The sequence below is a fragment of the Balaenoptera acutorostrata genome, chromosome 3 (genome assembly GCF_949987535.1).
Source record: "Balaenoptera acutorostrata chromosome 3, mBalAcu1.1, whole genome shotgun sequence".
In the NCBI taxonomy this organism is placed as follows: Eukaryota; Metazoa; Chordata; class Mammalia; order Artiodactyla; family Balaenopteridae; genus Balaenoptera; species Balaenoptera acutorostrata.
The window spans coordinates 171,368,306-171,382,525 of record NC_080066.1 but is presented as its reverse complement, the minus strand read 5'-3'; the positions used below and the strand labels follow the sequence as shown (position 1 = coordinate 171,382,525).

The 14,220-nt window shown below is 43.3% G+C and overlaps 1 protein-coding gene across 1 annotated transcript; it reads left to right on the top strand.

Moving 5' to 3' along the window:
• Nucleotides 1–7: 7 nt before the first annotated feature.
• Nucleotides 8–13,095, top strand: LOC130707520 (ATP-dependent RNA helicase DDX24-like). Its single transcript, XM_057542478.1, is given in 6 exon segments — nt 8–724; nt 7,699–7,879; nt 7,881–8,233; nt 9,314–9,467; nt 9,727–10,242; nt 12,246–13,095. Coding segments are annotated over 6 exon segments (2,019 nt in total). The 5' UTR covers nt 8–9; the 3' UTR covers nt 12,346–13,095.
• The last annotated feature ends 1,125 nt before the right edge of the window (nt 13,096–14,220 follow it).

Genomic DNA, 14,220 nt, shown 5'->3' with positions numbered 1-14,220 from the left:
TCAGCAACCATGAAGCTGAAAGAGAAAAAATCGAGGCCAGAGCCACCAAACTATGGCAGAATTCAGAGGAAGGGCATCAGAGTTGTGGGAAAATGGAAGCAGGTGAAGATTGACCCAAATATGTTTGCAAACGGACAGATGGATGACTTGGTGTGCTTTGAGGAACTGACGGATTATCAGTTGGTCTCCTCTGGGGAGGGTTCCTCCAGTCTCTTCTCAAAGGAGGAGCCCAAGAAGAGAAAGTCACAAGCTGTTTCAGAAGGAGAGGAGGAAGGAGAGTCTACCTCCTCAAAGAAGAAGATGAAGTTGAAGAAGAGTAGAGCTGTGGAAACTGAAGGAAGCAGTGCCCAGAAAGTGTTTGAGGGCAAAGATACTGAGCCAGGGCCCCAGGGAGATGGCACAGTTTGTCCTGATCCAGAGGTAGGGGAGATGGCATCAGAAAGCCCGGCCCAGACGGTTCCAAAAAAGAAGAACAAGAAAGGGAAAAAAAAATCAGAGCCTCCCCAGGGTACTACTCCAAAGGTGCCCAAAAGAGCAAAGACGTGGATGCCTGAAATGCGTGATCGCAAGGCAGATGTATCAGCTTGGAAGGATCTGTTTGTACCCAAGCCAGTTCTCCGAGCGCTCAGCTTCCTAGGCTTCTCTGCGCCCACACCAGTCCAAGCTCTGACCTTGGCACCTGCCATTCGTGACAAACTGGACATCCTTGGGGCTGCTGAGACAGGTAAGGGCATCCTTATCTGGCCAGGGCAAGATTGCTTCTGGATTGAGCTTGTGGCTGCTAACAGGCTGGTTGGCTGGGAGACGGGAATGTTGGGGGCATGACCACAAAAGCACTGTTGAGTGAAGGTTTTCAGAGGTCGGCTAGCTCTGGGTTGAAAGAGGCCACTTCCTGATTGGTGCCCTAGGCAGGTCACTTTATTTCTCTGCGCCCTGTAGACCCTATTATAAAATGGAGATGGACAACTACAGTACCTGCTTCTTTTGCTATGTGGGTTAAATGTAAGTGCCTACTAAATTTATACATTTACACAATAGCAAACGAGTAACAAAAAACAATAGTAAACTAAAATTTACACAGTGCATTGTAAGTGATCTGTAAATGGTAGTTTTTTTCCAGGTCTTGAGCCTTTTCTGAATGGCTCAGAGGTAAAGTAGGGCTAAGATCAGCCCTCTGGAGAGGTAGATCTTCATTAGTATAAGGAAGAAGTGTCTCATTCACAAGAGTTGTCCAAAGATAAAAAGGGCTGCGTTGGGAGTTGGTGGGTTTATTGGCATTGGAAGGATTTGCGTTTGTGATAACCTTTGGGTGGATTTGGTAGGCAGATTTGGGCAGGAGGTGACTGTTGGGACTAGGCATTGTTTGAAGATCCCTCATTCCTTGGGCCATCTAAGACTTTGTGAAGCCAGGACAGGTTGACTCACCCTGGGGAGACTCAACTACTGATGGGGGAAAGAGCAATACAAGCCTGGAGCTATTAGTCTAACTTGACCAGCAATAACCAATAGAAATATATATGTAATGTGAGCCACATATGTAACTTAAAATTTCCTAGGAGCCATATTAAAAAAGGTTTTTAGAAAGTGAAAATTAATTTTAACAATATATTTAACCAACTACATAGCATATTTCAGTACGCAATGAATGTAAAATTATTGAGATATTTTACATTCTTATTTTTATACTGTTTTCAGACTCTGATGTGTATTTTCAACTTGCCGCCCATCTCAGTTTAGAGTAACCACCTTTTAAGAATGTGACAGCTGTGTGTGGCTAGTGGCTACTATATTGTATGGCATAGAACTGTAACCAAAAGTGGGTCCAGCTGCTCGCCGCTCAAAAGCCAATAAAGAGGCCAGCTTGGTGGAAAGGAAAGTTAGCTTTATTTTGGATGCCGGCAACGGGGGCGGTGGGGGGGCAGGGTGGGGGGTGCTCCTGTCTGAAGGCCGACCCCCCGCCCCCATCCAGTGGACAAGAGCTGTTATAGATGGAGGGGAGGGGGCCGCATGCAGAAACAGCAGAGTCAGCTGTTGACGGTGATCTTGAAATTGGTCATTGGTGGTCTGACCAGCATCGTCTTCATTGTTTTAAGTACAGTCAATCTTCAGTTCCAGGGTCGGTTTGTTTCCATTTTCTTGAGGCCAGTTCTCGGAATGGCAGGTTATGTCATGGCTACAGTCTGGTCATCATGTAGTTAACTTTTTCCACCTGGTGGGCGTTTTATCTGTAGATACACAGAAGGTATCTACAAGACAGCTCACAGGATATGGCTCAGAATATTATCTATAGCCCTTGAGAAGGAACTAAAGGTCCTTAGCTATGCTTATTGACTAAACTTTTATGATTTGGTCTTGTTGGACTGCTTTCCTTTGCTTCTGCATTTTCTCACTTCTCTGATTAAACTTATTCTTTGGCTGAAGTTTTTCCACAGACAAAGGCAGGCAGAGGACATGGGAGGTGAGGACCATAGGGTCCTGCTCCATTTCAGAGCTAGACCATGTAGACCAGCGGTCCCCAACCTTTTTGGCACCAGGGACCGGTTTTGTGGAAGACAGTTTTTCCACGGAAGGGGATGGGTGGTGGTTTCAGGATGGTTCAAGTGCATTACATTTATTGTGCACTTTATTTCTATTACTGTTAGTTACATTGTAATATATAACGAAATAATCATACAGTTCACCATAATGTTGACGGGAGGCCGAGCTCAGGGAGTAATTTGAGCAATGGGGAGCGGCTGTAAATACAGATGAAGCTTCGCTAACTCGCCGGCCGCTCACCTCCTGCTGTGCGGCCTGGTTCCTAACAGGCCACAGACCGCTACCGGTCCATGGCCTGGGGGTTGGGGACCCCTGATCTAGACACTCTGTGCCTTGGATTTCTGGAAGTGTGGTCAGGAAACTTGAGGTGAGGTCCTGTATAAGAGTCATAAAAATGGAAGAGGGAGAAAAAGCCAGGAAAGGGGGATGGAGGTAACAGTAATAGCTTAGAACATTTATTTAACATTTAAAATACGTCACGCCCTGTGTTACCTGCATGAACTCAGTTTCTCAAAACTACCCTGAGGTAGGTTCCGTTATTATTCCCATCTTACTGAAGAGGAAACTCGGCCTCATAGAGGGTAGACAGTGTCCCTAAAACTGCCCCACTGAAAAGCGGTAGTGCTTGAATAGTTCTAGACTAGGTCTATGTGCTGTTAAGCATTCGGCTACACTACTTTGGTATGTGCAGAGAGGCCTGGAAGTCTGTTTCCGGAAGGCAGAGGAGAGATGTGAGCCACTGTGGCTAGAGATTGACATTTGGATTTATACCACAGCTCCTATCAGGCTATTTCTATGGAATGCTGTGAATCCACAGGTCCTAGTCTCAAAGACTTTTGGGGCTGTGGGCAAACTGCTGCCAATGCAGATAATGAATATATCCATCACCCCCAAAAGATGTTTGGGCCCCTTAATAATCCCTCCTTCCCTACCTAGGCTCCCCTCCTTGTTCATCCCCAGGTAACCTCTGATAGTCTTTCTATCGCTATCAATTAGTTTGCATTTTCCAGAATTTTAAAATGGAATCATACAATATGTATTTTGGGGAGGGAGAGTGTCTGCTCTTTAACTCAGCATACTTTGAGGTTCAGCCATGTTACTGCAAATACCAATGGTTCGTTTCTTTTTATGGATGAGTAGTATTCCACTGTATGGATAGAGTACAGTTTGTTTATCTGTCTATTGATGGATATAGTTCTGTTCTTCCTAGTTTTTGGCATTTACAAGTAAAACTATCATAAATATTGGTGTATCAGTCTTTGTATGGATATATGCTTTGATTTCTGTTGGGTAAATACCTAGGTGTGGAATGGCTAGGTCTTATGGTAAATGTAACTTTTTAGGAGTTTTCCAAAGTGATTGTACCATTTTACATAATCACCAGGTTATGAGAGTTCAGATTGGTCCATGTCCTTGCCAGTACTTGGTGTGGTCAGTCTTTAATTTGATTTAGACTTTAAAAATTTTAGTGATATTTCCTGGTGGCTTTCATTGGTATTTCCCTAGTGACTCGTTGAGCAGCGTCTTTTCCAGTGCCTAATTGTATCCATATTATCTTCTTTGGTGGTGTCTGTTTAGTTCTTTTGCCCATGTTTTAATTGGGTTGTGGTTTTCCTATTATTGAATTCATAATATATTCTAGATACACCTCCTTTATCAGATATGTGATGTGCTTTTTTTTCTCCCAGTCTGTGGCTTATTTCTTCATTCTCCTTGCAGTGTCTTTCGAAGAGCAAGAGTTACTTATTTTGATGAAGTTTAAGTGATCACTTTTTCTTTTACAGATGTGCTTACCTAAGAATCCTTTGCCTAACACAAGATCACAAAGATTTTCTCCTATATTTTCTTGTAGAAGTGTTACTAGTTTTAGGTTCTGTGTTTCAGTCTGATCCTTCCTGTGTTAACTTTTATGGGGAGAAATACAGATCAAAGGTTTGGTTTTGTTTTGCATGTGGCTACCTAATTATTCCAGCACCGTTTGTTGAAAAACTACTCTTTCTCCACTGAATTGCCTTTGCATCTTTTTTGAAAATCAGTGACCATATAGGTGTGGGTCGATTTCTGGAGTCTTTTCTTTGCCATTGATCTATTTGTCTATCTTTACTGTTTTCCCAATACGTCACTATGTTGGATACAGCAGCTTTAGAATAAGTCTTAAAATCAGGTAGCATAAGTCCTCCAGTTTTGTTCTTTTTAAAAGTTATTTTGGCTATTCTAGGCCCTTGGCGTTTCAAGGTGAATTTTAAAGTCAGTTTTTCAATTTCTACAAAAAAGTCAGCTGGTATTCGGATTGGGATTGCATTGGTTATAGAGCCAACTGAGGACATGACATCTGGACAATATAGAATCTTCCAGTCCATGAATGTGGTATAGCTCTCCATTTTTTTTAGGTCTTCAGTTTTTCTTAGCAGCGCTTTGTAGTTTTCAGTGTATGCACATCTATTAGATTTATCCTTAAGTACGTCATATTTTCGATGCTTTTGTAAATGGTAATTTAAGATTTCCTATTTCTGATGCTAATAAATAGAAATCTGCATTTTTGTATATTGATCTTGTATCCTGCAACTTGGTACCATCAACTGGTTTCTTGAAGATTATATAGGATTTTCTTCAAAGATGATTATTCATCCAGTCTGGGTGCCTTTTGTTTATTTTTGTCTTATGTGTTGCACCGGCTAAAACTCCAGTACAACTGGAATTGAAGTGCTATAGTGGGCATCATTGCTTCGTTCCTGATCTTTGGGGAAAGATATTCAGTGTTTCATCATTAAGTGTGATGTTAGCAGTAGGTTTTTTCCTATTTGTCCTCTGTCAGGTTGAGAAAATTCTCTTCTGTTTCTAGTTTGCAGAAAGATTTTTATCAGGAATGGTTACTGTGTTCTTTTAAACGCCTTTTCTGCGTATATTGAGATATATGTTTTTTTTATTTTCAGTTTGTTGATAATGATGATAAACTGAACTTAGTCGCAGTGTATTATTTGTACATTGTTGGATTTGATTTGCTAAAATTTTGTTAATGGTTTTTGAATTTCTGTTAATAGGATATTGGTTTGTAGTTTTGTCTTCTTGTAATGTCTTTGACTGATTTTGGAATCAGAGTAATGCAGGCCTCAGAGTGAGTTGAAGTATTCCCTTCAATTTTCTGAAAGAGTGTGTATAGAATTGGCATTTTCCTTCCTTAAATATTTGGTAGAATTCATCTGTGCTTGCACTTTTCTGTATAGGATGGTTTTTAATTATGAACTTAATTACTTTACCATATTAGAAATATTTTTATTTTTTCTTGAGTGATAGTTTACTACTTGCAGTTCAGTTAGTTTTTGTTTTGTGAATGTTGAAACCCTGTTATTAGATGCATAAATGTTTAGGACTATTGTATCCTCTAAATGAATTCAGTTTTTTCATTATGAAAAGGCCCTCTTTTTCCCTGAAGTATTCTGTGTTCTAAAATCTCCTTTGTCAGGTTATTAATGTAGCTTTTCCAGCTTTATTTTGATGAATGTTAGCATGGTGTGTCTTTTTCCATACTTGTACTTTTGTCCTATTTATATCTTTCTATTCAAAGCGAGTTTCTTATAGGCAGCATACAATTGGGTCTTGCTGTTTAATCCAACTATCTGTCTTTTAATTGTGTTGAGGTCGTTTACATTTCATGTGATTATTGATAATGGTTGGGTTTTAATCTGTTTTGCTATTTGTTTTCTATTTTTCCCAACTATTGTTTATTCCTTTGTTACTCTTCTACCTTCTTTTGGATTGAATATTTGTGATACCATTTTATCTTTTTATTGTCTTATTAGCTATAACTCTTTGTTATGTCCTTTTGGAGGTTGCTTTTGGGTTCGCAGATGATGTCTTTAGTATATCATACTCTGCCTTCAAGTGATAATATACTACTTTACATGTAGTACAAGAACGTTAACAAGAGTATAATTCCATTTTTTCTTTGCTTTGTGCTTTTTGTTTTATACTTTATGTGTTAGAAATCCCCAAACACATTTTTATTATTTTTGCTTTAAATAATCCATTATTTTTTAAAGAAGTTTTAATAAGAAAAAGACATTTTTAATATTTATCCATGTCACCGTTTCTGGTGCTCTTCATTCCTTCGTGTTGATCCAGATTTTCAGCGAATATCATCTTTTGTTTTACATGAAAGACTTTCTTTAATATTTCTTGTATACTAGGTCTGCTGATGATAAATTCTTTCAGCTTTTGTATACCTACAAAAGTCTTCAGTTTGCATTTTGTTTTGAAAGAGATTCTTGCTAAGTGTAGAGTTGTAGATTGTCAGATTTTTTTCCCCAGGTCTTCAGATAAAGATGTCATTGCACTGTTTTGTAGCATTTGTTGTTTCTGATGAAAAGTGCTGTTTTTCTTATCTGAAGTTTTATGAGTTTGTTTTTGCTTTCTTTTTTGTTGTTGTTATAGTTCTTGCTTATAGTACCTCGTTCCTGAGAGATGCTCATTTTCCTCTGAAAATTACCTCTGAGAGTTCTTTGAGTTCTGTGATAAAAGTTTCTTCATAAAGAGATCACTTATTTGCTTCTGCTTGAGGCATTTTAATTTTGGAACCACTTTAAATTCTCAGCTTGAAGTGTTTTGTTTTGTTTGTTTTTGTCCACACAGATGGTGTGAATACTTGGGCTCCATATACGTTCAAAGGCTAGTTTGAAAATGTTCAAGCATAGACAGAAGTTTTAAAGTTTTCTCGAAAACTAAGAAAATTTTCTTTTACTCCCTCCTTCCCCACCAGAGAAAGGTTTTGGGAAAGTATTGTACAGATGTTCATTCCTTACCCTTCAATTTTGTGTTCCTTCACAACAGCAACAGACACACACACACACACACACACACACACAACTTGCCCATCTCTTTAGGGTTTCATTGTTTGGACATTTGTCTGTAGTTTATTGGTGACCTCAGCCCGCAATGCCAGTCTGTCAGACTTTTCCTCAGACTCCTAATTACTGGTGCCCTCTGGTTGCAGAGCTGTAGGGGTGCTGTACCTGTGTAGGGTAGAAGGAGCTTTGGATTGGTCAGGGTGGCACTTGGCTATGTCAGGGTCCCTCATTCCGTGTAAAGGATAGAACCTCAGGCAAAAGTATGTACATCTGTTGATTGACACTGTTTTTGTTTGTTTTTTGTTCTGCTTCTAAGGAAGTGGGAAAACTCTTGCCTTTGCCATTCCAATGATTCATGCGGTGCTGCAGTGGCAGGTGAAGAAGAAGCCTATCCCAGCTCTAAGTAACACAGGAGCACCACTTGGGGAGACCAGTAATGAGGCTGGCGTTGAGACAGGATCACCAGGCAGGGCTGGAACTGAGTCTGGAGCTTTGCCTGCTGAGATTGGAAGCACTGCCCAGGGAGGCTGGAGCGAAGGCTAGAGCACCACGCAGCCAGGCAAGAGCCAAGATTGGAGCTACAGTCTCAGACCAGGTGCTGCCCTCCTGTGATGATGATGATGATGATGCCGGTGAAGGACCTTCTTCCCTGATCAGGGAGACGCCCATTCCCAAACAGGATGAAAACAAGGAGGACAGGCTTGATGAAGAGCAGACTAGAAAGTTCAAACAAGAATTGGGTGGCAGAATTGCACATCCAAGGCGTCCTCTGCTTGGACTGGTTCTGGCTCCCACTCGAGAGCTAGCCGTTCAAGTCAAACAACACATTGATGCTGTGGCCAAGTTTACAGGTGAGGTTTAATTCCGTTTAATAAATGTTGCCTGAAAGGATTCCAGTAGCTGGGGTGGCAGAGGTGAATCAGCTGTGCCCGCCCTCTAGAGGGAACCTTTCTCTTCTGCCAGAGAATTAAGCCCGACAGAAAACTGTTTGAGTGACACATTCTTTATTCTCCCAAGGATAACACATAGCTAATGCTATTCTAGCTGCATAGGAAATTGGTTAACTTACTGGATACAGTAGATACTTGGGGCAGCGTTTGGCAAACCACTGTTTGGGTTTCTTTTTTTTTTTTTTTTTTGTAAATAAAGTGCTGCCACACCCACTTATTTACATATGTCTATGGTCACTTTTGCATCACCAATGCAGAGCGGAATAGAGGTAGTAATTGTACAGAGACCATTTAGCCCACAGGGCCAAAAATGTTTACTGTTGGAAAGGTTTGCTGACTCCTGCCTTAGGGCATTAGAACTTAACTTTTTCAGGGAATTCTTTGGGGAAGGCTGCAGAGTCGGGGTTTCAATTTTATAGTAAAAGGAGCAGTTACTTATCAAGCTCTGACTGTGTATTACAAGGCACTTTACTAAGCGCTTTGCTTGCATGATCCTTTGTGTTCCTTCCATACTGGCTACCTTGCGAAGTCCTCCACTAGAGAGGAGAAGAGAACACTAGCCATCAGAGGAGATTCAGTTTAATTTTAATTGAGGGGCATGGGCAGGAACTCCTAGGGGAGGTGTGTCACAGCTACAAGTTACATCTTTCCCAGCACTGTGGTGCACCACTGCTCATTTTTTCCAGAGCTTTGGATGTCACCATGCCTGGGTTCAAATCCAGCCCTACTGGTGTGGTTGGAGGGGAAAGAGTAGAAAAAAATGAGGTTGGGGAAATAGTCAGGGCCTAGATCATATAGAAGACCTGGTAAGCCCTCTAGCAATGGCATCAACAGGGCAAGCCAGCTCTTAGCACCCCCCTGGAGAGGGGAGCTGTGCTGGTGACTGGCAGCCTTTACTAATCTGGGGGCGCCTGTGTCAGCGTTGGAAGAACTGAGCAATTAGTCTGAATAACAGTGTCCCTTTTGTTTTGTGTACCATAGGCATTAAAACTGCTATTTTGGTTGGTGGAATGTCCACACAGAAACAGCAGAGGATGCTGAACCGTCAGCCTGAGATTGTGATTGCCACTCCAGGCCGGCTGTGGGAGCTAGTTAAAGAAAAGCACCCTCATTTGAGCAACCTTCGGCAGCTCAGGTGAGAAACAGTACCTCCCCCTTGCCCCCACCCCCTGTTCTGAAGCGGACCTGAGGTGACATGGTACAGTGTGCAGTGCCTTCTCCCTGTTACAAAGTGCCATGGTGTGGTACTAGCCAGACTTGGGCCTTTAGAAAACCGAGCATGTGTGAGGGAGATTGGTTGAGGGCCCTGGGGGTGGTGGGGTGGTAGAGTATGCTGTGGATGACTCCTCTTACCTGCTGCTAACCAGGTGATGTGGGTCTGTCTGGATCCGTAGGTGCCTGGTGGTCGATGAGGCTGACCGCATGGTTGAGAAAGGCCACTTTGCTGAGCTCTCAAAGCTGCTAGAGATGCTCAGTGATTCCCAGTACAACCCAAAGAGACAGACACTTGTTTTTTCGGCCACGCTGACCCTGGTACATCAAGCTCCTGCTCGAATCCTTCACAAGAAGCACGCTAAGAAAATTGACAAAACTGCCAAACTTGACCTCCTCATGCAGAAGATTGGCATGAGGGGCAAGCCCAAGGTCATCGACCTTACAAGAAAGGAGGCCACGGTAGAGACACTTACAGAGACCAAGATCCATTGTGAGACTGATGAGAAAGACTTATATCTGCACTACTTCCTGATGCAGTATGCAGGCCGCACCTTAGTGTTTGCCAACAGTATCTCCTGCATCAAACGCCTCTCTGGGCTCCTCAAAGTCCTGGATATCATGCCACTGACCCTACATGCCTGCATGCACCAGAAGCAGAGGCTCAGAAACCTGGAGCAGTTTGCCCATCTGGAGGAGTAAGTCAGGCCTGCGCACAGATTAGCCATTGGGTCTAGGTCACCAGGATGGTGGGAAGCTACCTTCTCTCGTGGGAGCCTTATCGGTAGAAGGTAGCCTTTTTTTTTTGCACAGCGTGAGGCAGGCTTACTCTCATCTAGTACATTTGGTTGCTGGGAATGCCCAACAGAAACTTCTTTAATAATGAGTAATGGTGACAATAATACCTATTATTATTGAACACTTAACAACAGATTAAGTATTGTGCTTGCATTTTAGATACATTATTACATTCATTCACTTGTAACATCCTTGAGAAGAAGAATAGAGTCATGGTTAAGAGCACAGACTGGAAGCGGACTGCTTGAGATCAAATCCTGGCTGTGTCACTTCTAGCTGGTCAGATTACTTTGTGTTTCAGTTTTCTCATAATCAGTATAATAATAGAAGTTATGGCAGAGGGTTGCTCTGAGGAGTAAGTGAACTTATGCATTTGAAGTGTTCGGAACAGTGCTTGGCACATGGTATGAGCTTGCTAAATGTTAGCTTTAATACTTACCACTTGTCATTATTCTTATTTTATAGATTAAAAAAAGTAAGGTTTAGAAAAGCACATAAGCTTGCCCAAGGTTTCTCAGCTTGGAAGTGGTAGAGCTGGGCCTCAGACCAGCCTGTCAGACTGCGGAGCTCACGCTGTCGTGTCCATCTGCTCTTGGGCCAGAGTGATGGTCAGGCAGGCAGCACGGGGCAGATTGTCAAAATGAGGGCCTGGGAAGCTGGGCTTTAAATTGGCTTCTGCCCACATTGTTTTGTCAGGTTACCGGTTACAGATTAGTTTAAAGAACAAGTGGTTCACTTCCCTCTGAATGTTAGTAAGTAGAGTTAGTGGTTCATTGGATCAGGAGTTGGCAAACGATAGCCCATGGGCCAGATCTGGCTTGTTGCCTGTTTTTATAAGTAAAGTTTTATCGGAACACAGCGAGGCCTATTTATGTATTGTCTATAGCTGTTTTTGTGCTATAATGGCAGAGTTGAGTAGTTTCAACAGACATCACCCACGAAGCCAAAAATAGTTTACCCTCTGGCCCTTGACAGAAAAAGTTTGCTGACCTTGACTTAGAGCGGTGGTTTAATATTTTACAAACTTTAGTTTGCATCATATTCCGCAGCCCTATCTCAGAGATACAGGAAGTGGGGACCCTGAAGGGCCTAAAATCTTAAGTTTTTAAGACATACGTCAGGTGCTTTTGACTCCCCTTAAACTACACATACATTAAGAAACATCACCCAGTACATATTATTGAGTGCTTGCTGTGAACCTGGCACTGTTCTAGGGGCTGGTAATAGAATAGTGAGTAGTACAAAGTCCCTGCTGTCATAGAGTTTACATCCCAGGGGAGGGAGGTAATAAACTGAGAAGTAAGTATGCAGTTCGTCAAGTGGTGCTAAGTGCTAAGAAGTAAAGTTGTATAGGGAGTTGTGCAGACTGTGGGTGTGTGGTCTGGGAGGCTTTTCTCATAAGGTGAGATTTGAGCAGAGAGTAGAAGAAAGTAAGGAAATGTGAATATCTGAGGAAGACCTTTATGGCCTAAGGTGCACTAAGTGCACAGGCTGGGAGGCAAGAGCAGGTTTGGCATGTTTGAGGAAGAGCGAGGAGAGCAAGGACGCCTGTGCGACTGGAGGGAATTAAGTGGGAGGGTGATAGGAGATGAGGTCACCGACCTAGAGTATGGCCCCATTTAATGCACTTGAGGTAGTCTTTATTATTGCAGCGTGTGGCTTGTCGATTGCGGCCAGTGAAACCCAGGTTTGGATCCTGGCTCCACAACTGAACAGCCATATATATACCTTGGGAAGTTAATCTCTCTGAGCCTCAGCTTCTTTATCTGTCAAAGGGACATATGTAATAGTATTGTCTCGTAGAGTGTTTGTAAGGATTGTTGTGTTTAGAGTACTCAGTGGTAAGAATTTGATAAATGATAGCCGTTAGTTATTATTAATGAGCTTTCTCTCTCCACCACAGTTGTGTTCTCCTGGCAACAGATGTGGCAGCTCGGGGCCTGGATATTCCTAAAGTCCAGCATGTCATCCATTACCAGGTAGGGACATCAGGGAATTTGTAGGCATCTCCCAGCATTGAGTGGGGAATTTTTAAAGCAAGGGTTGAGGGAGGAGGAATTGTTGGTCCCAAGGCCTCACGCAACAGAGAATACCACGAGCATCTAGTGACCAACTGGCTGCTGCCACTTTTGGAACACTGTGGTGAGAGTTATTCTCCAAAACCTCTTGACACTGTCTGATGTCAAATATCTGATAGCCCCTTTCTTTTTGAGTTGGGCAGGCTACTTAGTATTGGCAGGTTAGAGTCTTAGTTTCTTCCATGAAATGGGCATCATAAGTTTAGCATGTAAAATGATTACCCTGCTTGTAGAGAAATAAAAGAGTGTGGTAATTAAGTCCTGCCTGGGCTTAAATCCCAGCTGTGTACCCTTGAGCAAGTTATTTAGTGTCTTTGTGCCTCAATTTTTTCATTTGTTAAATGGCAGTTATTACAGTATCGACTTCTTAAGTTCTTATTAAGGTGAAATAAGTTATTACGTGTGAGGAGTTTAGAAAGCCAGGTGGCACTTCCTAAATGTTAGCTGCTGTTGATCCTGACATTAATATCAGCACATGTACCTGGTAAAGATTAGCATAGAGTGGCGGTTAGGCCTATGGGCTCCGGGACCACACTTCGAGCGTTTGAATGCTTCTTGGCTGCTGCTTAGTGGGTTAGCTTTCGGCATGTTACTTAGTATGTCTGGTTTCAGTGTCATCATTTGTAAATTGGGAGTAATAACGCTAGCTACGCCATAGGGTAATCACCGAATTAAACGAGCTAATGCTGACGGATCGCCTAGCGAGTGTAAGTACTCAATAAATGTGAGCTATTCTGGCAAGATTATTTCCCCTTTAAATCCTTCATGCTTTTAACCATCTTTGAGGGTGCCAATTCAGTTTAGCAAATCTTTATTCTTCCTCTTTTTGGGAAAGAGTCTGGGTCAGTCTCTAGGAAATATCCAGATGAACAAAATACCGTTCTAGCCCCTAAGAAGTATCACATCCACCAGAGGACGTGAGATGACCATACCCATAATTTAAGGCAGAAGATATTAGAAAGTTGCAAAATAAAATCGGAGAGAGAGATAACTGCTAGTTTGGGAGGTTAGGAGGTTGGAAAGTGCTTTCTAAAAGGTGCTTGGCATTTAGGGATGGAGAGGATTTGGGCATGTAGAGGTAGAGAAGGAAGGAGGAGAAAACATGTGGAAGTGGGCAGCTGACAGGGAGTGAGAAGAAGGGGGTGTATGTTAGAAGAGGAAAGTGAAGAATGGCATGATTTCCAGCACCATTATGAACCACTGATGATCGTGCTTGGAGCACTGCATTGGAAAAGATACGGAGCCTTACTGGGGCTCAGTGGAGAAGATTGTTCTTGATTAGTGGTGTGTGCCGTGGGCGTGGGAAGGGAGGGGTTGTCAGCTCTCATGCCACATTACCCCTCCCCTCCCCTCCCCACCCCACCCCTCCCCTCCCCTCCCCACCCCACCCCACCCCTCCCCCTCCCCTCCCCTCCCCCTCCCCACCCCTCCCCTTCCCTCCCCCCTCCCCACCCCTCCCCTTCCCTCCCCCCACCCCTCCCCTCCCCTCCCCCACCCCTCCCCTCTCCACCCCTCCCCACCCCTCCATCACCCCTCCCTCACCCCTCCCCACACCTCCATCACCCCTCCCCACCCCTCCCTCACCCCTCCCCTCCCCTCGCCTCCCCTCCCCATAACTCCCCCCTCCCTACCCCGCCCCTCCCCCTCCCCACCCCTCCCTACCCCGCCCCTCCCCCACCCCTCCCCTCCCCCACCCCTCCCCCACTACCACCTCAGGACTCTGAGAAGATTTTATATGTGGGGCTTGCAGTCCAGGATATATGATAAGCATCAAAACAGTGAAGGTCTTGCATTCTTCTT